The sequence below is a fragment of the Hippoglossus hippoglossus genome, chromosome 16 (assembly GCF_009819705.1).
Source record: "Hippoglossus hippoglossus isolate fHipHip1 chromosome 16, fHipHip1.pri, whole genome shotgun sequence".
Lineage (NCBI taxonomy): Eukaryota > Metazoa > Chordata > Actinopteri > Pleuronectiformes > Pleuronectidae > Hippoglossus > Hippoglossus hippoglossus.
The window spans coordinates 315,592-340,662 of NC_047166.1; the positions used below are offsets into that span (position 1 = coordinate 315,592).

The 25,071-nt window shown below is 47.5% G+C and overlaps 2 protein-coding genes across 6 annotated transcripts in view; one reads left to right on the forward strand and one right to left on the reverse strand.

The window, feature by feature from the left end:
- Window positions 1-376: 376 nt before the first annotated feature.
- Window positions 377-23,027, reverse strand: pogzb (pogo transposable element derived with ZNF domain b). Of its 5 annotated transcripts, none has more exons than XM_034610729.1 (20): window positions 22,720-23,027; window positions 21,974-22,092; window positions 21,835-21,903; window positions 21,242-21,474; window positions 18,843-19,058; window positions 17,274-17,367; window positions 17,006-17,188; window positions 16,777-16,917; window positions 16,070-16,277; window positions 15,789-15,940; window positions 15,329-15,429; window positions 15,103-15,249; window positions 14,807-14,941; window positions 14,495-14,691; window positions 8,849-8,998; window positions 8,689-8,748; window positions 8,235-8,347; window positions 3,472-5,121; window positions 3,328-3,364; window positions 377-3,146 (listed from the first exon to the last, which is right to left on the reverse strand). In XM_034610729.1, the coding sequence occupies exons 2-20, from the start codon at window positions 22,086-22,088 to the stop codon at window positions 1,307-1,309; spliced, it is 5,841 nt and encodes a 1,946-aa protein (XP_034466620.1). In that variant the 5' UTR covers window positions 22,089-22,092; window positions 22,720-23,027; the 3' UTR covers window positions 377-1,306. The 5 variants fall into 5 exon arrangements, with proteins under 5 accessions (XP_034466620.1, XP_034466621.1, XP_034466619.1 ...); XM_034610730.1 differs by having other exon boundaries at window positions 22,606-22,752; XM_034610728.1 differs by lacking the exon at window positions 22,720-23,027 and adding an exon at window positions 22,189-22,621 and having other exon boundaries at window positions 21,974-22,128.
- The window catches only part of LOC117776634 (retinol dehydrogenase 13), a 12,265-nt gene continuing 9,911 nt past the window's right edge, over window positions 22,718-25,071 (forward strand). The window contains exons 1-2 of the mRNA XM_034610751.1: window positions 22,718-22,830; window positions 24,888-25,054. Of these exons, the coding sequence (XP_034466642.1) occupies window positions 24,904-25,054 (151 nt within the window). The 5' untranslated portion in view covers window positions 22,718-22,830; window positions 24,888-24,903. The remainder of the gene's footprint in view (window positions 22,831-24,887; window positions 25,055-25,071) is intronic.

Here is a 25,071-nt window from a genome sequence, read left to right on the forward strand (position 1 = left end):
GTTTCCAGCCTCTGTATTTCCAGATTTCCATCACACCTGCAACTGTTTGGGGTTCACTCGCTCTGCAGAATGCTCATCGCACACTGTATGACTGTCGGACCTTCCTTGCAAGGAATAAAATCCTCTTAAAAGACTAAAAGTCTTGCATCTCTTTATTTTTGAAGTCTCACCAGGTCAAATTTCCATCACACTTCGCATGTGGATTTAACCGACCAATCAAACAGTTGAGGTCACCAACTGTCAGAATTTAGTCTCAGGGAGGAAGTTAAAATTCAAGAAAGACTTCTGATTGGATGCAGAATGAGTAAACATCTGAGTGCATGGTGAGTCATCAAACAGTGGAAGTTTTCTTACAGAAAAAAACAAACAATTGAAATGTAAAGGTTGTTGCTTTTATAACAGAGAAATTCAGAGATTCAACCTGGAACGTAAATCATTAGAGGGTTTGACAACTCGACGTCTGAGTTTTCTTACTCCGCCCCTGCAGCCGCCGGACGATGAGGTCAGTGGATCAGACTCAGGCAGACCGCGTCCAAGTTGATTCATAACATCAGGATTCACTTTCAGATTCATGTCACAACAAGAACTCTTCCTGGAAAATAAGTTTGACAAACTTTATTTAATTTGTTTTGTTCATGGTCATATATTTATTCATGTTTCTGGGTCTGAATATCCACATTATCGATTATTTGATGCATCATTAACTGACGTTTATAAACTTAACTTATAATAACTGTCACAACCAGCACAGACTCAACCTGTTTCCCAGTGCATACTGGGGAATCTGTCAGCTGTTGATTGGCTGACAGGTTGCTAAGGAGGCAGAGCTTTATCAATGACTGACTCCAGCAACAAAACCCACATCAGATCGTCTCTAGAAAGAAGATCCAGAGAAACCAAACATGTTGTGATGAGTTCAAATGTTTACATCACCTGGAGGAGAAACGCCCAATGTCTCTATACAATGTCAGGACAGGTGTAAGTTCAGCTAATCTACTGAATGAGTGTCTTTCAATCAGCCAATCAGGTTTCAGTGTTAGATCCTGTCCGTCTCCCACCTGATCTGAACCCTGTACAAGTTCACCTGAAGTCAACAGCACACCTGTAGCAGAGCTTTAGGTCATCCCCAAGAGAGGTGTGTTTCTTTAATTGACAGCCCAGAATTTCAGTCAGCTGAGGTGGTTGTCCCACCCCCACATGTCCACCACATGTCCACTCGTTTTGGTTTTCAGGCTCCAGTTGAAATAAAGACCATCAGGGACGACTCGGGTGTTAACAGTTCTACATCCATGTCTTTATCGTCTGTTCATCTTTTGTCTATCGTGTCGTCAGCGTCGCCGTCTGCCTCTACACCCTCTGTCCTGCTCTTTATCTTCCACTCATCCCCGACTTCCTCTCCTATCACGATCCTGGTCTCTCGTCTCTCCTTATTCACCTCCTTTCTGTCTTCCTCTGTCTCCTTTCCGTCCTCCTCACTATCCTCCTCTATCGTCTTATGCTTCCTCGTGTCGTCTTGTTGACCATGCTCTTTCATCTCAGTCTCCTTGTTCTCTCTCCTGTCCTTTACCTCCCTCTCTATCTCTTCAATCCTCTCCTGTTTCTCCTCTGATGTCTCCAGTCCTACTCCTTCTGGTTCCTCCTTGGTATCCTCTTCGTCTTCCAGCTCCAGCAGACCAGATGAAGTGGTTTCCCGAGATTCAGGACCCAGAATGGTCTCAGTCAGGGTCTTGAAGAGATCGAGTTGGACCTCCTCTGGCTTTTGACTTGTCATTGTCTCTAGTCCCTCCTCCTCTTTCGGAAGAAGACCTGTCAGCCTAAATGAATTTTCCCATAGCTGGGAGAGTTTGTTCAAGTGCATTAGGGCCTCGACCATCCAGTCAACCAGCAGCTGGGCCACATTTGCTTGGAGCTGCTGGGGTGACGTCTCCTCCAGCTCCTTTGGATTTCCAGCAATGAACTTTGCCCAGCGCAGCAGCATGAAGCGCTGCAGCACCGGCTTCACACAAATGTCCAGAGGCTGAAGGCTGAAGGAACAACCTCCAGGAATCATTGCAGGGAGCGTACCTGACCCACTGATGGATGTAAGAAACTGGTCGCCCATGTGTTCCCGGTGTCGGTCCAAGACCAGAATCGATCTACTGGGCTGAGTTCGACTGCAAACATGCTGATGCCAGATCTTGTTAGTCCAAAGATCCAGGGCTTCTTCTACTAAGAGACTCTCTGGTCCAGCCTCCAGCAGGATGAACTCAGGCAGGACTTTCTCATCCAGCTGCCGGTTTGCTAGCACCAGAGACGGCAGCATGGTACCATCTGCCAGTGCTGCCAGGAACACAGTTACAAGAGGTAAAGACCCAATGAGTTCCAGAGCCTCTGAGCGGCGAGACTTGTCCTGGACTAACCTTAAATCCACAAAAAGACATAGCTCATCCATCGCAGCGACTGTGCTTTCAGACAATTTGTGGACCCTGATGATCTTGTGGGTAAACTTCCTGAAGGACATGACTTTGGCTTCCAGGGAAGACGGCAGGGTTCGAGCTAGTTTGGACGCTGTGCCGGTGTTCTGTATGCCCAGCTGGTGATGCAGCATGAAGCTCACCGCCCAGTCATATGAGATGCGGAAGGAGTCACTGAAACCTCCCTTCTTCTTCAGTGTGGAGACTTTGTGGAAGAGGTTACTCTCTGTGATCGGAAGCTGCTGTTCACGCATGGACAGCACCCAGGCAACCAGGCGACTGCCACCATCACCGTGGACATTCTGTTCCTGTTCACGTTGCCTCAAACGCTTCTTGGCCTCCTTCAGCCACGTTTGGATGAGCTTGGTCTCAGTTGAAAAGACCCTCGAGGCTTGGCGGAGTCCATCACACAGAGCAAACAGAGCAATTCTCAGTTGACGGGCGGTGAGAATATCGTCACGCTCTTTCAAGGGAGACAAGTTGCTTGCTAGTTGGGCGTGGCAGTTCATTGTGGATTGCAAGTCAGACACCGGATGTTTTACTTCTTTGATTAATTCCTGCTTAACATCTTCAGTTTCTTCATCCATGTCATCAAAATCATCCACTCTCTCATCGTCAGAAAAGTCAATGTCCTCCACAGGGGCCATTGCCGCGTCCATGTTGTCTTTGACCTCGTCCACCTCCACTGCTCCACTACAGCACAAAAACACAAATGTTCTTCTGTTAATGAGAATGAAAGCACAGTAATATCAAAACATACAAGATGGAAAAACATGAATGAACTTGACACAGTCAAACCTTTTAATATCAGCCTCAAAAATAAAAAATCCAATTTAGCATAAAGAAACGTGAACACATTTAGTGAAATGTTTACCTTATTCTATCCTTGAGAAATCCAACTTTTGTTGAACCTGTTAAAACAACAGAGATGAAACATTTAATGTCAAAAGTTTAACAGTAATAAATCCAAGTTAGTTTCAGAGCTGAGCAGGAACTTTGACATTCACTGTAGACTGACCTTTGTTCAGAGGCGACAGACCATGATACTCCCAGAAACAGCTCGGGTGTTTACACAGGTTAGCTTTACAGATGACGCAGCCGTACACGCTCTCATGTCGAATGTTCTTCAAGTTGCAGTTCTTGCACCTCTTGGAGATGGCGCTGATCTTTACCATTCTGTGTCTTTGTTTAACTACTTCTTCGGCCACCTCCATTCTCATTCCGCGGGAGCTAGCAATCTCCATGGTCTCAAAGTATTTCTGGGCACACTTGGCGAGCTGGTTCCCTAAACGCTTGCGGAAGTTGACTTGAGTAAAGAGGCCATCTTGCACCCAGGCAGGTGGGTTCTCCTTGCGACTCTCTCGCAGTACGATGAAAGCGTTCACGATGCACAGGTTGATCAGAAACCAGAAGAGACCGCGCCAGTGTCGGTCCTGAGGGATTCCTCCAAGCGGGTTGCAGGCCAGCAGCTGCTTGCAGATGTCGACCCCTCGCATGTTCTCCTGCAGAAGGCGAAAGGCCTTAGGGCGATTGATGGGGTCCAAGCCGCCCACTTTGGTCTGAGACCTCCTCCAAACAGTGTCTGGTTCACCCGGAGATGCATTAGTTGACAGGCAACCCATCTCCTTGGTGTCCCTCCAGCGAGTGGCCAGTAGGGAGCCACACTGCCTTTGCAGGAAGTCCCCGGGTTTCTCCACCTGACCCTCCTCCCACAGCTCTCTGGGCAAGATAGGGCTGGGTGGAGGGAAGGAGCTGGAGGCGTAGATACCCTGGTTCAGAAGCTTTTGCATGAGTGGGACAGAAGTTAGGGAGTTGGCCAGGTAGAGCTGATGGCGTTTGTCCTCAAGACCCTTCACCAGCCCTGGCACCACAGTGAAGCCTGGCTCCTTGCCCGCCTTCTCCCCCACTTGGATGAAGAAGCGGTGGCAGTAGCCTGACTTGGAATCACAGAGTAGCCACACCTGAGGCTGGGTCTTTGGATTCCCTTTAACTTGGCAGCTCTCCTCCTCCAGGCTCGGTAACAGCGCCCTGTCGATGGTCAGACTGCAGTTTGGTCGGTAAGTGTTCCACATAGCTCCACCCAGGAGGTCCAGCATTGGCCTGAAGATGTGCAAAGAGTCGCTGGGATTGTTGGTGCCGCGATACTCATCAATGGCGAAGCTGCCCATGCGGATGTTGGCAGCAATCTGCCTGAAACGTTTGAAACTCATGGCTCGGTAGAAGGTGTAGCTGTTGTCGTAGTGACTCCAGGACCAGTAGTGCGATGGGTCGGGCAGGTTCTGAATCCCCATCAAAACGACCAAGCCGATGAAACCTTTGATTTCATGCGTGGTGACAGGTACCCACTTTGGATAGAAGGACCCCAGGAACTGGCAGGTCTTAACATGGGCATTGGTCTCGTTGGTGATCAGTTCCACCAATGCTGCAGGGAAGAGGAGGTTGAAGAAGTCAATGGCATCGCTGTTCTTGGTCAGGTTGTGATGAGGCCCACTGCTCTCCATGAATGCTGCAATGGTAGACTTGGTGATATCGCTCTCCGCTGGCTGCTTCCAAAAAGCTGCTGCCCTCCAGGATGGATCAGGCAAGTCCTTATTCTGGTCTGGTTCCTGCTCTTCTGAAGAACACTGCTCTCCATCATAGCAGAACTGGATGTCAGGTTCCACATACGCTGAAAAGAAGCAGGATAATATATTTTATAATATTTATCAATCAAACTATCAATAGTTGAATAAGTTCCACTCAGATCCACAGGAATTAGGAGCTTAGTTTTCATGTTGTTAGTCAAAAACGAAGTGACATTTTTTAAACAGGGCATTTTTGTGTCACAAAACAGAAGAAAATGCATCTAAATAAATATCTGAAGATCTTCAGTCATCCAGGTCACAGTATCTTCAGAAGATGTACAAGTAAACATAGAAAACACAAACAAGGCCAGTTGTCTATGTTTACTTGTACAACTCCTGAAGATCTGAATGAAGTATTCAAACTGCAGAATAACTGAAAGTCTTCATTTGCATCATGCCTTGTGGCAATCACAACAGAGTGGGCTTTATCGGGGGGGGGGGGGGGGAAAGGTTCTTGGAAAGGTTCTTGCACCATTTTTAAAGTCAAATTTAATGCTTTTTAAGACCTCGATAAATATAATTTAAGACCCAAGAAATCTCGACACATTTTTTGATAGAGAAGAGAATGTATATATATAAGATTAATAGTTAAACATTTGTTTATTTAGTTTATTGTTTTTTTAATATAAGTAGTTATATTATGTCTTAATAATAATGATAAACAATAGTCATATTGTTTTAGTTAGTTTTGGTAGTTTATGCTTTTGTTTTGAAGGTACTGAGCATCGGCTGATATATATAAATATACATATATATATATATTTTTATATATATATATGGTTAAGCAGCATAAGCAGCCAGACACCAGGGATGTTTGTAACAATGTAAAAATAAACCACACAAAACGTGAGGCCTGCCTGGACCTGCTTCCCACTGCTTCTTCCTTGAATTTGCAGATTGTGTTAAGAAACTGTTGAATGGTTCACACACCGACATGGAGACGTTACAGCGGCATCACAGGCTCATTGCAGTTCCATAGCTGACCACTTTATAAGACTGGGAATTGTGTGGCGCTGTTTCGTGATCTGCCCATGTAAATACCTAACATTCGGTGTTTCACTATTTAAAAACATAAAACTGTCAGAGTCTCAGTACTAAAGTTTTAAAGACATTTTTTTGGTGAGGCACTGTCACAAGTTTCCCATCAGCCTTAATTGCACCGCCTGCAAATTTTATACTTAAGATTTAAGATTTCTTAAGGAGCTGCAGGAACCCTGTAAAGAGACAGGAGCTAAAACCAAGTGTTTGAGACAGAGGCTGAAACGAGGAGCTGCAGCAGTGGACAGTCTGAGGAAAGTGATTCTGAACATTAGAGCATGAACACATTTTACATTAACACTGACACACTACACTACACATGTGTAACAGCTTCATGATGCTTTTGTTTCAGATTCTTCTCTTCACACTGAACAAACTCCAACATTATAAAGAAACTGAGTTTATGAACCAGGAGATCTAGATCTGAGATCAATTCCTCACTGACACGGTGGAGACAAAAGCTGTTTTCAGACATGCACTGAACTTCAGCGATCCTCTGCAGTTTCTCTGGAGAACGTGTGAGAAAGAAAATGTCAGAGAGAGAAACCCTCCAGAGTTTCTGCAGAGTTTCTCTGTCTGGCCCAGAAGTGTTTTGTTGACTCAAACACTTCACCCGCCCCCCCCTCCATCATCATAGTGCTGAGTAGATAATGAGTGAATTGTAATTTCTGGGTGAACTATCCCTTTAAGTTCACAAAAAGTCAAATTGGAGACAATCGAGTGTGGGGGTGATGACGCTTGTAACACACGACAGACGCAAAAGACAAAAAGAAAACATATCTCAGAATGTCATACACGCAGAAGACACGACGATGTCAAGAGAGTTTTGTGGTGATAACCGAGAGAGCCGCTAAAAACTAAAAATGTATGAAAAGACCCAAATGATCACTGTAAGCAAACATGGTGCAGCTGTGCATGTCTCCCTGGTGTCTGCAGGGATCAGACATGAGCTCCACTTGTTCCAGGGGTGAGTCACATGGTCTCTCTCTCTCTTTCACTCTCACTCACATATACAGGTACATGCTCTCTCATCCAGAGGCGCTCACAGGTCCCCAACCCTACCCTGGTTCCTCATTCTAGAGCTCCCAGAAGATCTGCTGCCAGTGACCAGGGTGGACATGCAACCAGCACTCCCATCGACTTTATCATTACTTTGGTCTTTCGTTCATAGTTGGTCTTTTTTTGTCCTTTTTTTATTTCCGTCTCTCTCTTCCTTCTCCTATCTTTCCACCAACACACAAAAACACTTACACCATGCACAACTGTCTATGCAAGAGTCTTCTTGTCTTCCATGTACTGTCTTAAAGTGTTATGTCTTTTGCAATTAAAAACAACAACACTGATCTTTCCACAGCAGAATATATACGTCATGTCCCGCCTCCTGCTGCTCTACAGGCTCCGCCCCTCGCCTGAATGTTCCTACACTTCCTGTTGTTGTGAACGAGTCGGACCCGACAACCTGCTGCTGCTTCACAAACACTAACTCAGTTCATGTCTGAAAACTGCTGCAGAGACGACGGATGGAATAAACTAAAAAAACTTTCTCTGATGTATTTTCTTCCACGTCATCGGTTCAGTAAATCACACAAATCGTGCCGATGTAAAAACAGTTTTTCAGCTGTTAACTCTGTTTCCATGGCAACAAGGAATGAAAATATTGTCAGCTTTATTGACATTGGCTGTCAAAGAACAGGAGGGAAACAGATCAGTGGTTCTCTCACAAAAAGCGTTTGAGAGGAGACGTCTTTACTCAAACTTGATTCTTTGATTTGTCTATATATTTAAACATCTTATAATATTTCCCTGGGATCTACTTTATTCTATTCTATTATTTAAACTTTATCATTTATCATGATTTTTTAAAAACATTTTGTCTTGTTTTTGTCGCTGAATTACTGAAATTAGCTTTTTCTTAATGTTCATTTGTTCTTTTTCTTTTAATGATAAAATAATTATTTAACTATAATATAAAATAAATGTTCAAGTCCATTTGTTTCAGTTGATTTTATTTTTTCTCTGTTTCTGTTGTTGGCTTTGTATAAAACTGTTTTTAAAATAAAGGTTTGTTGTTGAAGTGACTCCTCGTGTTGTGTTGACGTCTCAGTGTGTGTCGTCTTACTCCTGATGCGACACGTGGCGCTGTGGTGCTCCGGGTTCTTCAGAAGGTGATCGGCCATCTGGTCGGCGTTCTGAGGCCGGAGCTCGCACTGAGAGCACTGCAGCAGGAATGGACTGGTGGACACAGAGACAGTTAGTCACACATGAGTCTGGGACGCAACCTGCAGGAGTATTACGTGCTTTATTTTTAACACAGTCACATATATACATATAATAATTTGTGTGTCTCGTATAAATCAATCATGATGATTGAGTTCAGACTGAGGATGAAGAGTATCACCTGCAGGTCAAACCCAGTCACTGCAGCACAGACGAGGATTAATGTTGAAGTGTCAATAAAAACAGACGGAACTGTTGTTTAACGCTTCTTTAAATTCAATAAAAAATCCTGTTTGTCAATTAAAGCAGAAACAACATGAACCTGATCAGATCAATACCCGATCAAGGAGTCTCACCATGGAGGAGGAAGTCTGTGCAGTAGAACAACTTTGTCTTTGGAGCGCGGAACGTGGTGACTGAAAAGAGTCATCAACATTCAGACATTAATAAACTTTGAAAGCCTGTGTGTGCTACTGCAGTAACGTGTGTATCACTGTGTACTATAAGTACTCTTACTGTATCATATGAGCAGCGTAGGCTCTGGAGCAGCAGCTGCTGTACGGACACAGCAGACAGTGCACGTGTGTCGGGTAGTGAGCCGACAAATCAGAGGCATCAGTTCCACATTCCAAACACACCAACCTGTCTCCGTCATACGATGACGTCCTGCAGTAGGACGACACGTCAGAGACAGAGCGACACGTGAGAGACAGGACGACACGTCAGAGAGAGGACGAAACGTCAGAGAGAGGACGACACGTCAGAGAGAGGACGACACATCAGAGACAGGGCGACACGTCAGAGAGAGGACGAAACGTCAGAGAGAGGACGAAACGTCAGAGAGAGGACGACACGTCAGAGACAGGGCGACACGTCAGAGACAGGACGATACGTCAGAGAGAGGACGAAACGTCAGAGACAGGGCGACACGTCAGAGACAGGACGATACGTCAGAGACAGGACGATACGTCAGAGAGAGGACGACACGTCAGAGACAGGACGATACGTCAGAGACAGGACGATACGTCAGAGAGAGGACGACACGTCAGAGAGAGGACGACACATCAGAGACAGGACGATACGTCAGAGACAGGACGAAACGTCAGAGAGAGGACGAAACGTCAGAGAGAGGACGACACGTCAGAGACAGGGCGACACGTCAGAGACAGGACGATACGTCAGAGACAGGGCGACACGTCAGAGAGAGGACGAAACGTCAGAGAGAGGACGACACGTCAGAGAGAGGACGACACGTCAGAGACAGGGCGACACGTCAGAGACAGGGCGACACGTCAGAGACAGGGCGATACGTCAGAGACAGGACGACACGTCAGAGAGAGGACGACACGTCAGAGACAGGGCGATACGTCAGAGACAGGACGACACGTCAGAGAGAGGACGACACGTCAGAGAGAGGGCGACACGTCAGAGAGAGGACGACACGTCAGAGAGAGGACGAAACGTCAGAGAGAGGACGACACGTCAGAGAGAGGACGACACGTCAGAGAGAGGACGACACATCAGAGAGAGGACGACACGTCAGAGACAGGGCAACACGTCAGAGAGAGGACGACACGTCAGAGACAGGGCAACACGTCAGAGACAGGGCAACACGTCAGAGAGAGGACGACACGTCAGAGAGAGGACGACACGTCAGAGACAGGGCAACACGTCAGAGAGAGGACGACACGTCAGAGACAGGGCAACACGTCAGAGAGAGGACGACACATCAGAGAGAGGACGACACGTCAGAGAGAGGACGACACATCAGAGAGAGGACGACACGTCAGAGACAGGGCGACACGTCAGAGAGAGGACGACACGTCAGAGACAGGGCGACACGTCAGAGAGAGGACGACACATCAGAGAGAGGACGACACGTCAGAGAGAGGACGACACGTCAGAGACAGGGCGACACGTCAGAGAGAGGACGACACGTGAGAGACAGGACGACACGTGAGAGAGAGGACGACACATCAGAGACAGGGTGACACGTCAGAGAGAGGACGACACGTGAGAGACAGGACGACACGTCAGAGAGAGGACGACACATCAGAGACAGGGCGACACGTCAGAGAAAGGACGACACGTCAGAGACAGGGCGACACGTCAGAGAGAGGACGACACGTGAGAGACAGGACGACACGTGAGAGAGAGGACGACACATCAGAGACAGGGTGACACGTCAGAGAGAGGACGACACGTGAGAGACAGGACGACACGTCAGAGAGAGGACGACACGTCAGAGACAGGGCGACACGTCAGAGAGAGGACGACACATCAGAGAGAGGACGACACGTCAGAGAAAGGGCGACACGTCAGAGAGAGGACGACACGTCAGAGAGACAGGACGACAAGTCAGAGACAGGGCGACACGTCAGAGAGAGGGCGACACGTCAGAGAGAGGACGACATGTGAGAGACAGGACGACACGTCAGAGAGAGGGCGACACGTGAGAGACAGGGCGACACGTCAGAGACAGGGCGACACGTGAGAGACAGGGCGACACGTCAGAGAGAGGACGACACGTCAGAGAGAGGGCGACACGTCAGAGAGACAGGACGACACGTCAGAGAGACAGGACGACAAGTCAGAGAGAGGGCGACACGTGAGAGACAGGGCGACACGTCAGAGAGAGGACGACACGTCAGAGACAGGGCGACACGTCAGAGAGAGGACGACACATCAGAGAGAGGACGACACGTCAGAGAGAGGACGACACGTCAGAGACAGGGCGACACGTCAGAGAGAGGACGACACGTGAGAGACAGGACGACACGTGAGAGAGAGGACGACACATCAGAGACAGGGTGACACGTCAGAGAGAGGACGACACGTGAGAGACAGGACGACACGTCAGAGAGAGGACGACACATCAGAGACAGGGCGACACGTCAGAGAAAGGACGACACGTCAGAGACAGGGCGACACGTCAGAGAGAGGACGACACGTGAGAGACAGGACGACACGTGAGAGAGAGGACGACACATCAGAGACAGGGTGACACGTCAGAGAGAGGACGACACGTGAGAGACAGGACGACACGTCAGAGAGAGGACGACACGTGAGAGACAGGACGACACGTGAGAGAGAGGACGACACATCAGAGACAGGGTGACACGTCAGAGAGAGGACGACACGTGAGAGACAGGACGACACGTCAGAGAGAGGACGACACGTGAGAGACAGGACGACACGTCAGAGAGAGGACGACACATCAGAGACAGGGCAACACGTCAGAGAGAGGACGACACGTCAGAGAGAGGACGACACGTCAGAGAGAGGACGACACGTCAGAGACAGGGCAACACGTCAGAGAGAGGACGACACGTCAGAGAGAGGGCGACACGTCAGAGACAGGGCAACACGTCAGAGAGAGGGCGACACGTCAGAGAGAGGACGACACGTCAGAGACAGGGCAACACGTCAGAGAGAGGACGACACGTCAGAGACAGGGCAACACGTCAGAGACAGGGCAACACGTCAGAGAGAGGACGACACGTCAGAGAGAGGACGACACGTCAGAGACAGGGCAACACGTCAGAGAGAGGACGACACGTCAGAGACAGGGCAACACGTCAGAGAGAGGACGACACATCAGAGAGAGGACGACACGTCAGAGAGAGGACGACACATCAGAGAGAGGACGACACGTCAGAGACAGGGCGACACGTCAGAGAGAGGACGACACGTCAGAGACAGGGCGACACGTCAGAGAGAGGACGACACATCAGAGAGAGGACGACACGTCAGAGAGAGGACGACACGTCAGAGACAGGGCGACACGTCAGAGAGAGGACGACACGTGAGAGACAGGACGACACGTGAGAGAGAGGACGACACATCAGAGACAGGGTGACACGTCAGAGAGAGGACGACACGTGAGAGACAGGACGACACGTCAGAGAGAGGACGACACATCAGAGACAGGGCGACACGTCAGAGAAAGGACGACACGTCAGAGACAGGGCGACACGTCAGAGAGAGGACGACACGTGAGAGACAGGACGACACGTGAGAGAGAGGACGACACATCAGAGACAGGGTGACACGTCAGAGAGAGGACGACACGTGAGAGACAGGACGACACGTCAGAGAGAGGACGACACGTGAGAGACAGGACGACACGTGAGAGAGAGGACGACACATCAGAGACAGGGCGACACGTCAGAGAAAGGGCGACACGTCAGAGAGAGGACGACACGTCAGAGAGACAGGACGACAAGTCAGAGACAGGGCGACACGTCAGAGAGAGGGCGACACGTCAGAGAGAGGACGACATGTGAGAGACAGGACGACACGTCAGAGAGAGGGCGACACGTGAGAGACAGGGCGACACGTCAGAGACAGGGCGACACGTGAGAGACAGGGCGACACGTCAGAGAGAGGACGACACGTCAGAGAGAGGGCGACACGTCAGAGAGACAGGACGACACGTCAGAGAGACAGGACGACAAGTCAGAGAGAGGGCGACACGTGAGAGACAGGGCGACACGTCAGAGAGACAGGACGACACGTCAGAGAGACAGGACGACACGTCAGAGAGAGGGCGACACGTGAGAGACAGGGCGACACGTCAGAGAGAGGACGACACGTGAGAGACAGGGCGACACGTCAGAGAGAGGACGACACGTCAGAGAGAGGACGACACGTGAGAGACAGGACGACACGTCAGAGAGAGGGCGACACGTGAGAGACAGGGCGACACGTCAGAGAGAGGACGACACGTGAGAGACAGGGCGACACGTCAGAGAGAGGACGACACGTGAGAGACAGGGCGACACGTCAGAGAGAGGACGACACGTCAGAGACAGGGCGACACGTCAGAGAGAGGACGACACGTCAGAGACAGGGCGCCACGTCAGAGACAGGACGACACGTCAGAGAGAGGACGACACGTCAGAGACAGGACGACACGTCAGAGAGAGGACGACACGTCAGAGAGAGGACGACACGTCAGAGAGAGGACGACACGTCAGAGACAGGACGACACGTCAGAGACAGGACGACACGTCAGAGAGAGGGCGACACATCAGAGACAGGGCGACACGTCAGAGACAGGACGACAAGTCAGAGAGAGGACGACACGTGAGAGACAGGACGACACGTCAGAGAGAGGGCGACACGTCAGAGAGAGGACGACACGTCAGAGAGAGGACGACACGTGAGAGACAGGGCGACACGTCAGAGAGAGGACGACACGTGAGAGACAGGGCGACACGTCAGAGAGAGGACGACACGTCAGAGACAGGGCGACACGTCAGAGAGAGGACGACACGTGAGAGAGAGGACGACACGTCAGAGAGAGGACGACACGTCAGAGAGAGGACGACACGTGAGAGACAGGGCGACACGTCAGAGAGAGGACGACACGTGAGAGACAGGGCGACACGTCAGAGAGAGGACGACACGTCAGAGACAGGGCAACACGTCAGAGAGAGGACGACACGTCAGAGACAGGGCAACACGTCAGAGAAAGGGCGACACGTCAGAGAGAGGACGACACGTCAGAGAGACAGGACGACAAGTCAGAGACAGGGCGACACGTCAGAGACAGGACGACAAGTCAGAGAGAGGACGACACGTGAGAGACAGGACGACACGTCAGAGAGAGGGCGACACGTCAGAGAGAGGACGACACGTCAGAGAGAGGACGACACGTGAGAGACAGGGCGACACGTCAGAGAGAGGACGACACGTGAGAGACAGGGCGACACGTCAGAGAGAGGACGACACGTCAGAGACAGGGCGACACGTCAGAGAGAGGACGACACGTGAGAGAGAGGACGACACGTCAGAGAGAGGACGACACGTCAGAGAGAGGACGACACGTGAGAGACAGGGCGACACGTCAGAGAGAGGACGACACGTGAGAGACAGGGCGACACGTCAGAGAGAGGACGACACGTCAGAGACAGGGCAACACGTCAGAGAGAGGACGACACGTCAGAGACAGGGCGACACGTCAGAGAGAGGACGACACGTGAGAGACAGGGCGACACGTCAGAGAGAGGACGACACGTCAGAGACAGGGCGACACGTCAGAGAGAGGACGACACATCAGAGAGAGGACGACACGTCAGAGACAGGACGACACGTCAGAGAAAGGGCGACACATCAGAGACAGGGCGACACCACATTAGAGAAATGAGGACATGTCACCTGTTGACTCGGCGGTTGACTGGTCTCTTGATGGGAGATCGGAGGGATCTGGAGAGAGCAGTGTTTCTCTGGGTCGCAGATCTCTGCGGCTCTGTCTTGATGTGAATTGGCTGGGCGAGGGAGGAGGGGGTCTGGAGGAGCCGCCCACCTGCTGATGAAATCGGAGGCCTGAACTTCACGTAAGTCCTGATGGTCACCTGGAGATGCAGACGTCAACAATCAGAACTGACAAAAACACTTGTGTTGATGTGATTTCAATCGGTTCATAAGGTATTGACAGACTGGAGATCGGTAAGGTCATAGACAGCTGACCTTTGACCCCGGCGGCAGTCCTTCCAGCTGAGCAGGTCGACGAAAGCTGCGGTGGTTTTCGAGTTTGTGTTGCATTTTGTCTTTGAGGAGGACAAACTGAAGACGACACCTGTTACAGTGGAAGGCCTGGTTGATCTGCGACAAGATGAAAAGATTCATCACTTCATCAGATGAAATCAAAATAGATACAAAAACGGATCTACAGAAGTTTGCCCTGGAACTGGCAAGGTAATCATTTAACGTAGAAGCTGTCCAGCTGGTTGGCTGGTGAGGGTGTGGTAAGTCAGCGTGGTTACCTGGTGTCTCAGCAGGTGCTGCTGGTAGTTGATGGGGTTTCTGGTCACCTTTAGACAGAAAACGCAGAGCAGGAAGCGAGAGTCTCTGTGGAAGCTGGCAAAGTGCTGTAGGACATCGGAATAGAAGGACGAGCGATACGAACACACCTGCAAATCACAACTGGGTTAATTCCAAGACTAGAAAATTGTTAGGTATCGCAGGTCAAACGTCAGAGCTCAGACCCACCTGGCAGATGTAGGGCATCTCTCCTGGCTTGTGGTTGGACTTCATGTGGTTCAAGAAGGCTGGCTCGTTCTCAAACGCCCACTCACATATACGACACATACCTGAGACAGGGAAACAGTCAGGTGGGTCCAGAGACAGGTCTAGACTCAGGGCTCCAGAGTGCGACCAGAAGTCTGTGAAGTGCGACTAAAAATGTTCCTTGGTCGTACTGGTGCACCATATGTTTATATATATCTATATATAGATATATAGTTATATATGGGAACAGTGAAGAAAAGGTACAACAGGTGTTTTATTGCCGTGCTTAAGGGGCAGTGAAGTCAAGTCCAACAAGACCCAAGTCAAGACATAACACCTAAGTCCCAGGTCCATGGCAAAGTCAAGAAAGTAAGGTCGCATGTCAGGTCCAGGTTTCAAGACAAGTTTAGGAACATTTACATTTTTAAGGTGTGGTTCTTACTGGGGGAGGGGACGGAGCCATGCACCTGATCCTGGTGGGTCTGCAGCTGGGCTGGAGATGAGAACTGCCGGTAACAGAACCTGCAGCACTTCCTTTCATCACCAGCACTGACTCCAATTAGCTCAGAGTGCTGGAGCATGTGCTGCATCAACCTAGACAAACACACACACACACACACACAGGTTATTGCAGGTTAACACACAGACCACTCTACCCCAGACAGCTCAGGTGTGTTCATCTGTTCAGGGGCTTAGGCGTGTGCAGGTGCTCAGTGGTCGTACCTCAGGTTGTTGTCTGCGAGGTGTGTGCAGATCTGACAGGTGAAGGTGGAGGTTTGGATTCCCAGGGGTTGTGGCCTCCTCAGACTAAGGTCACCTTCAAATGTCCCATAGTAGAACTCCTCCACACTCATCACCACCCTGTGGGGGTCGGCGGATGGTGCTGAGGTCATGCTGGGAGTTGTAACGAAAATAGGAGTGGGACGAGAAGCTGCAGGACAAGATGAGACACACAAACTGTTCATTGGGTCACATGCATCTGAGACAAACTTCGGCTGTGCCCCAATTCAGGCACTGCATATGTCACAGCAGCGCAACTAGACTGTCCTATTTGGAAGACTCCCCCAAATGTCACCATCCATTTCTGAGCAACGAAGGATCCAACAGGTGAATCCCTCTCAAGCCGTACTATCCCTGGATTCATTGCGTGCCAGTGATTAAGTCACCGAGCTAGCTATGCAGGTCTCTGAGCAGCAGTAACTGAAGCTGCTCAAAGTAGTTAACGATGAAACAGTGAGAGCAGGGGATGCAAACAGGAACTCATATAGGAACCAGACTGTCTAATTTTGGCTTGGCGCTCATGGACTTCTCAGTCTACGGAGGCCACGCATTCCTAGACCGAGTTCTCTGAAGGATGTGGGCCCCTTAATATTTTACAGCGACACATTGCAGAAAGGGAAGTGTTGTTATGAACAGAATGGAAATGGCACCTGTATTGATTATTGGTCCACTCGTAGTGCTGCTGATCACAGTGAGTCTGGTGACTCCATTGGCTGAACTAGAGGGAAGGGCGGGAGACCCTGCCAGCTTCAAGGAGTTGGCCCCAACCAGTTGGGTCATCTGGAAGTTAACTAGAAAAAAATAATCAATACATCAGTCAATCAATCTGATCAATTCTGATCAGACCCTCCCTCCCTCCCTCCCTCTGTGTTGACTAACTGGGTCCTGGGGTGCTGGTGTGGAAGGTCAGTGTGGCAGGTAGCTGCATGGCGGTGAAGGTGGAGCCGGGCTGAGTGGGACCTCCCGAGGGGGCGGGGCTGGTTCTGGTCTGGACAGTCTGACCCTGGGGATGGACTAGAGACACACCCACTCTTGGTCGTACCAGCTGACCCAATGACGAGGCTGCAGGGACAGGAAACATCAGCGATGATCAATAATCAGATCAGATTTCTGATTATTACCTGATGGAGTTGGGGGGGTGTCTTACACTGGATCAGGGTGAGTGGCTGGACTGTCTGACCCGGCTGCAGGTTCAGGAGCAGGGGTGTACCAGGGTTCACCACCGTCTGCACTGGGAAACCCTGTACAGGAGACAGAGGCATGACATCATGATGACATCATGGTCATTGAACAGAGGAGAACAAAAAGCACAAGGTCTTCAAAAATTACCCCCTTCACAGTTTATTTGTTGTAATTGTTTTACGATGCATGGTTCCTCTGTTTTCTCCATTTTAATGTCACATCTTCACAAAAAAACTTTAGAAACTAAACACAGAAAGAACACAGCCCCCCCCATGCTGAACATTGAACCCAAGTGGTAATAAATCCCTGAAATAAATTAGCTTTAAGGGCCGTCAACACCGAGGACGAAATCGACAACTATGAATATATATTCTGGAGAAGTTTCTGGAAGATTTAAAGCCCCTACAAGGAGCTTTTAACTGGTTATGGAACAATCTTATTTTAATATCGCTGCCTCTTTATAAGCTACAACAACAAATAAGACAATCAGAGAAAATGTTTGCTTTTTCTGTAAACAATTCTCAATGAGTCTGTCAGGACGGATTACCCACGAAGTCAGAGCAACGATTTACGGTCAGGCTGGATAGATAGATTTCTTGTAGCTATATAAATATATTTAATCCTCAATGTTAAATCAGTTCTAATATGTTTTATTGTCTTTACTTACAGATGGGCTCATATTTTATGTCTTTATTTTTATATGAATATGTTGAATATTTTGAACTTTGGTGTTTTCTTGGGTTTTTTCCTGAACTCACTACGTGTGTATCTTTTTTTCACTCCTTCCAAAACAAATGCACGTTGTCTGGAAAAAGGTTTTTACGACAGGAGACAGTGGAGACACGCTATTGTGCACAGAGGAGCCAAAATTAACAAAAATTGAAAAGTTCCTTGTAGGACCTCTAATAAAGGATAGAAACTCTGACAGCCAATCAAAATCCATCTGTGTTCACAGGGCGAAACATTCAACATGGCCGATAACGTTGCGGAGTAAACCCATCACTGAGGTTCAAAGACAAACCTGGAGTCAGAAGAGCAGCGATGGATTCATCACAATCTGCGCTGATATATGGTTTGTGTTTTTGATGTTAATCCCTGTCGTTCTTAGTGTTGATGGCCCTTCAGTAAACATGGCTATATTGTTTATTCTGTTTCAACATTGACAATCAATCAAATTGTATTCAGCCCATATTCAAAATCACAATTTGTCTCATGGATCTTGTGAGACGAATTAGAACTCATTCAGTGCATTAAAAGTCGAAAATGTCGGGTTATGCTAACTTAAAATAACCGATCTATTCACTCATGTTACTAGAAAATGTTTTTGTCATTTGAGGGATGTTGTGTTGAAATAATCCTCAAACTGTATTTATCAAGTTTCAGGTCACATGCCGACCGTGTCTCTCATTCACAGTAAACACGTCAGATATTAGCGGGCTTACATTAGCTTGTTGTTCAGTTAGTGGTTGTAAATATCAAGTCACAGCTAATCTTTACGTAAGAACGAAGAGAACCAAGACGTTTCTTCACTGGCCTTGGTGTCAGACTTCCTCTTTCTTTTCCTGTTGTACAGAATTAACTGTTTCTCAAACGTGTCCAGGTCGAGGTGTGAAGAACACGTCCGGCTTTTCTTCAGGTGTGAAACGATCCTGAAGTATTTTCCTCCACATCCTCCACACATCACCATCTCTCCTCTGCTTTCAAACGTCCGACCTCTGTCGTCTTCAAATCTGAAACGTTCCACATTTGTCTAAATGAAACGGAGAGAAACGAGTCAGAGCAGCACGTCGCAGTGTTTCCAGTCTGACGGTCAGTCACAGTCCGCTGAGTTAATCTGCTGGACAACGTCTGAACTTTTCAACATGATCAGCCCGAGTGCTGCTGCAGATCAGCTTCACACTTTTAAACTGAAAATACAGGAACTTTACAGATGAACTTCGGTCTTAGTGTTAATATGATATTTGTTGTTGTCGCGTTAGTTACAAGATTGAGCAGAGTAACTCAACTTTGTTACATTAGAAATCATAGATTCTTCCTCTTAAAAAACAAGAGCAGTCAAAAGGTTATAAGCAAGAAAATGAACTGTATACGACACCGCAGACGTGTAGCTGGAGGACGCACTCACCACTAATGCACCTTTAGCCTAGTGATCGTGGGGACATCAACAAAGGGCACATGAACGTCCACCAGAGGACATCCTCTCAAGACCACATTCACATTACATTAATTCCATCCTAACAGACCCTAGCCTACTCACGGATAAAGGAAGTACAAAACCAGTGTATGATTTAATGTTTAGCATCAATTGACTCCACTACCCCGACATGTGTTCTTCTTCAGCACACTTCTGACGTCACACCTACATCACGACTTTTCTCCCCTTGGTGTCTTTGTTTTATTTTTCACAAACTTGTTATTGTTGCTGCTTTTTAAAATGACATCGTCTAATTTAAGACTCAATCGTACCAAACTTTAAAACTACGTAACGTCCCAATGAGTCAAAAGAATCAGATTCACTCATAGGAGAGAACAAAGTGTGGTAACCTCTAACCTACTTTAAATAAACTGCTGTATTTCTACTCCCTGTTCCCTCGACCTGAACACAAGCTTGAGACGTTTTCATGTTTTATTCTACAACATTAACAGACGTCAGTAAAAACCTCACTCATTATTTTTTTTACAAGACAACAGAGGACGTCTACGATGTTGAACATCATCTCAAACATGGGAAGCTGTGTGTGCGAGTGCGTCACCTACCAACATTCTCAGAGGTGAACCACCTTCTGGGCTCTTTTGCTGGGAGTTTGATTTTATGATGTGAAAATACCGCTTCATTTTGCATCATTTAAGTTCAGTTACTAACGTCTCTGTGTGAACTAATCGAAGCTCTGGGAAAAAAGAAAGAGTGGGATTTGGTGTTTTATGTGTGAACTCTACTCGGACGGTTACATGGTTTATACTCACTTGACAGACGACAACTACTAAGTAGAACAAAACTGTCTTCAACTCACCTCGTGCACAGTCAAGCACACAAACTCTCACATCACACACAAACAACACTGTATTACACAGGTGCTACAGCGGTAAATTCGTTCTTTAGTTGTTTATTTGCAGCAAAGTACGGCTCTGTATGTACCGGTGTAACTTTGTGATCACATGACTCCGCAGGTCGTATTGTCTCCTACTCTCAGGAGTTTGGAACAATGACTGTAAATAAAGACGACGACACGTCTCCAGATACTAACGATGCAATCTTGTGGTGATGACATCATTTACAGTCAGAGTGAGTGTAGTAGTGGAGCCGTGGTCCCACCCATACACACACTTGACCAATCTTGAGTCAGTGTCAGCTGTCAACCGTCACGTTTTTGCATCACCAACTAATTCAATCCAAACTGATCAGAAACTTGAACAAACATCAGTGTGATAAAAATGACCTAAATTGACAGAAACCATCTTTGACAAACATTTAACGTCTACTTTGATTTTTTAGTTTGGTCCATGTCCCATCTGCTAACATGGAGACGGCGGGGCTTGTGACCTATACTGCAGCCTGCCAGCAAGGGGCGATCTAGCTGTCATGTTGGTTATCTTTATTTACAGTCTTTGGTTTGGACTAACAACTAATGACAGTGACAGACAAAGATTTATCGGCTGAACATCAGTAACTTCAGAAGTTGTACAAGTGTACGAGGGGAACTGGACATACACTCGTACAACTTCTGAAGTTACCAGGACCTGGAGGACTGAGAATCCGCTAACATCGGCCAATCAGCTGATGAGATGACATTCACTGATGTCAGCAGCCAACGTTTACCTTTTGTGTTGTTGTCAGTGTTTGATCGACAACATTATCATCGCTGCTGCAGGAAGTAACTGTTCTACTTCTACACACAAACATACACACTCGGAGGGTGTGTTTGTTTTCTGTACCTGCGTGGTGAGGAGAATGGGCTGGGCACTTCCTGTCCTGGGGTGTGCTGGGAGGAGAAAGGTCCCAGCTGCTGTCTGCGTCAGGATGAGTGGTGGGCCCTGAGTCACCAGGGGGGGGGCTGAGACAGCTGGGTTGGAGGAGGTGGGGAGGCATGGGACAGGGGGAAGGGAGGAGGTGACAACGGGGGGAGGAGGAGGAAGCATCACTGATGACACGAGACGAAGAGGAGAAGCTGAGGAGAAGAAAACAAGTGTTAAACATCATCATGTTTCACTTGACGCCATCTTTAATCACTGTCTGTGTGTACAAGCTGGTTTTGATATCCTACTGGGGACACACTGACAACAGGGACTCGTGTTACCATGGAGACGACACTGACATCCTCACAGATACAGACATGACGTTAAACATGAGGTTTGTGTTTGGGTCAGTTGTGATGTTAAGTTTGGGACCCGGACAGTGGAACAGGTTTGTGTACGTCTCTTTGTGAAGTTGTGTGTCTTTGATTGTATTTCTTTACGTCCTGGTCCAGAGGAACACTCGGGTCTAGATGAATTAGATCTCGTATTCACACAGTCACACACACAGGTACCTGAAGATGTGATGGATGGAGGTCTGGGGGGTGGAGTCTCCGAGGCTTGAAGAGGTGGAGAATCCTCCACTGGAGAGAAACGCATGTTATATAAAGAATGTTGTGTGTCTGTGTGTTTCTGTGCATGTTTGTGTCTCACCTGGTTGTCCATAGTTGTCCATGTAGTCCATCTCGTCTTCCTCCACGCTGTCGTCCACCTGTTGCCATGGCTCCAGCTCCTCCTCCTCACACTCCATAAACAGCTCCGTCTCCATGTTGCTATGGAAACGACAGAAACATCTGGATTCACAATATTTAACAATATAAATAAAGTCAGTTATTATACAAACATCAGCAGCAGAAAAAAATGCTCATGTAAATAAGACGTCAGCTTCTGATTTACTTTATTTAATCTAAATACTTAATATTATAACTGAATAGTTTAATAATAAGATTATTATCTTAATGATAATATTATTATAACTGAATACAGTCCAGTTATTCTTTTGTTGTTTTAAATAAACTTTAATAGAAATTGTTTTGAACGCGGTGGTGGACTAAGGTGTGCAGTGTCCCACTGCGGCCGCAGGGGGAGCCACTTCCCGGGTCAAACGTCTTTGTCCCGGCGAGAGACGTCATTGTGAGCGGGTAGTGAACCGGGTCCGACCGGGTCAGACCGGTTCAGACCGGTACCTGGTGGACCCGGTCCCTGAGACACCGGCCCCGCCGCGCACTGAGCTCCTCTGTGCGTCAGTTACAGAAGCACCGCCCCCCCGCCAGCACATCACTTACACACCGAGCGCCTCCTACACGTTCCCGCCGGACGTGTCCGCGCGTGACCAGGGGCCGAACCGGGCCGAACCGGGCCGAACCGGGCTGAACCGGATTGAACCGGGCCGGTCTTACCTGGAGCTGGAGCCGCACTTCTCACGCTTCTTCTTCACTCACGCTCCAAGTCGACGGGGGGCGGGACTTCCCCCTGCTGCTCGTGTCGGAGCCACTCATTGGACCATACTGGTACCACGTCACTTCCTATTTAGACAGCGCGGCCTCTCATTGGTCAGAGTGGATTTTCTGGAGGTGCTTTGCGGGTTTTCAGGTTTGAAGTGGTTGAACGCCCCCCAGCGGCCGAACTCAGGACGACACGGACCGAGTCAACATGTCCGAGGACGCCATTTTGTTTTTGTTGTGTTTGTATGGGGGCCGGGCGACATGGTCTGACGTCACAGGCTGATGAACCGGAACTGTTAACTATTATAATAAATACTAATGCTAATAAACTGTGTAACTCTTTACTGAAACAAAACATCTGTAGTTATATCGAACAGAGAAACTGAGTCAGTGAGAAAATAACTGAAACATTTCAAAAACATTTAAATGAATAAATGAAACTGTCAAATAACAATAGGAATAATAATAATACATTTTATTTATACGGCACCTTTCATACAAGAAATGCATATAACCAGAAAAGAGAGAAAGTGATGAAGGAGTGTGAGATGTAAAGAAAGAGAAATGATTTAAATAAAGACACTGAACTAGTTGTTGGGAACCTGTAGATCATAAGATAACAATAATAATAACAATCATAATTATCATAATGATGATGATAAAAATAATGAGAATTAAAAAAATTATTATAATAATAATAATAATGAGAATATGTGTTGAAGATGTGTTGTGTTGTAGATGTGTTGTGTTATAGATGTGTTGTGTTGTAGATGTGTTGTGTTGTAGATGTGTTGTGTTGTAGATGTGTTGTGTTGTAGATGTGTTGTGTTGTAGATGTGTTGTGTTGTAGATGTGTTGTGTTATAGATGTGTTGTGTTATAGATGTGTTGTGTTGTAGTTGTGTTGTGTTGTAGATGTGTTGTGTTATAGATGTGTTGTGTTGTAGGTGTGTTGTGTTGTAGATGTGTTGTGTTGTAGATGTGTTGTGTTATAGATGTGTTGTGTTGTAGATGTGTTGTGTTGTAGTTGTGTTGTAGATGTGTTGTGTTATAGATGTGTTGTGTTATAGATGTGTTGTGTTGTAGTTGTGTTGTAGATGTGTTGTGTTATAGATGTGTTGTGTTATAGATGTGTTGTGTTGTAGATGTGTTGTGTTGTAGTTGTGTTGTGTTGTAGATGTGTTGTGTTGTTGATGTGTTGTGTTGTAGTTGTGTTGTAGATGTGTTGTGTTGTAGTTGTGTTGTAGATGTGTTGTGTTGTAGATGTGTTGTGTTATAGATGTGTTGTGTTGTAGATGTGTTGTGTTGTAGATGTGTTGTGTTATAGATGTGTTGTGTTGTAGATGTGTTGTGTTGTAGATGTGTTGTGTTGTAGTTGTGTTGTAGATGTGTTGTGTTATAGATGTGTTGTGTTATAGATGTGTTGTGTTGTAGTTGTGTTGTGTTGTAGATGTGTTGTGTTATAGATGTGTTGTGTTGTAGGTGTGTTGTGTTGTAGATGTGTTGTGTTGTAGATGTGTTGTGTTATAGATGTGTTGTGTTGTAGATGTGTTGTGTTGTAGTTGTGTTGTAGATGTGTTGTGTTATAGATGTGTTGTGTTATAGATGTGTTGTGTTGTAGTTGTGTTGTAGATGTGTTGTGTTATAGATGTGTTGTGTTATAGATGTGTTGTGTTGTAGATGTGTTGTGTTGTAGTTGTGTTGTGTTGTAGATGTGTTGTGTTGTTGATGTGTTGTGTTGTAGTTGTGTTGTAGATGTGTTGTGTTGTAGTTGTGTTGTAGATGTGTTGTGTTGTAGATGTGTTGTGTTGTAGTTGTGTTGTAGATGTGTTGTGTTATAGATGTGTTGTGTTGTAGATGTGTTGTGTTGTAGTTGTGTTGTAGATGTGTTGTGTTGTAGTTGTGTTGTAGATGTGTTGTGTTGTAGATGTGTTGTGTTGTAGTTGTGTTGTAGATGTGTTGTGTTGTAGATGTGTTGTGTTGTAGTTGTGTTGTGTGTTTTTTGTTCTTGTCTCTGATCTCAGATCAACTCAATTCAGGATAATCTGCTCTAATCTGTTAATCTGCCCCGCCCCCTGGCCACTGCCCCGCCCCCTGGCCTGGCCTGGCTCGGCTCGGCCTCAGTCTGTTCCACTGCAGGATGAGAGCTGCAGCTACAGGAGGGTTTCTGATGCTGCCGTGGCCCATGGCCTGGGCAGGAGCCGGGGCCAGGGGGTCGGACACAGGGATGGAGGAGGCTCGGGGGGGTCTGCTGCTGAGGTGCGGAGCTGTGCTGGGACTCACTTTGATGTGTAAGACGTCTCCTCTC

Coding starts and splice junctions, on each gene's coding strand:
- pogzb (XM_034610729.1), bottom strand. CDS start 22,088: ATGGAGACGGAGCTGTTTATGGAGTGTGAGGAGGAGGAGCTGGAGCCA. Junction 21,904..21,973: donor GGACAACTATGGACAACCAG/GTGAGACACAAA, acceptor GTTTCTCTCCAG/TGGAGGATTCTCCACCTCTT. Junction 14,942..15,102: donor AGCACCTGCTGAGACACCAG/GTAACCACGCTG, acceptor ATCTTGTCGCAG/ATCAACCAGGCCTTCCACTG.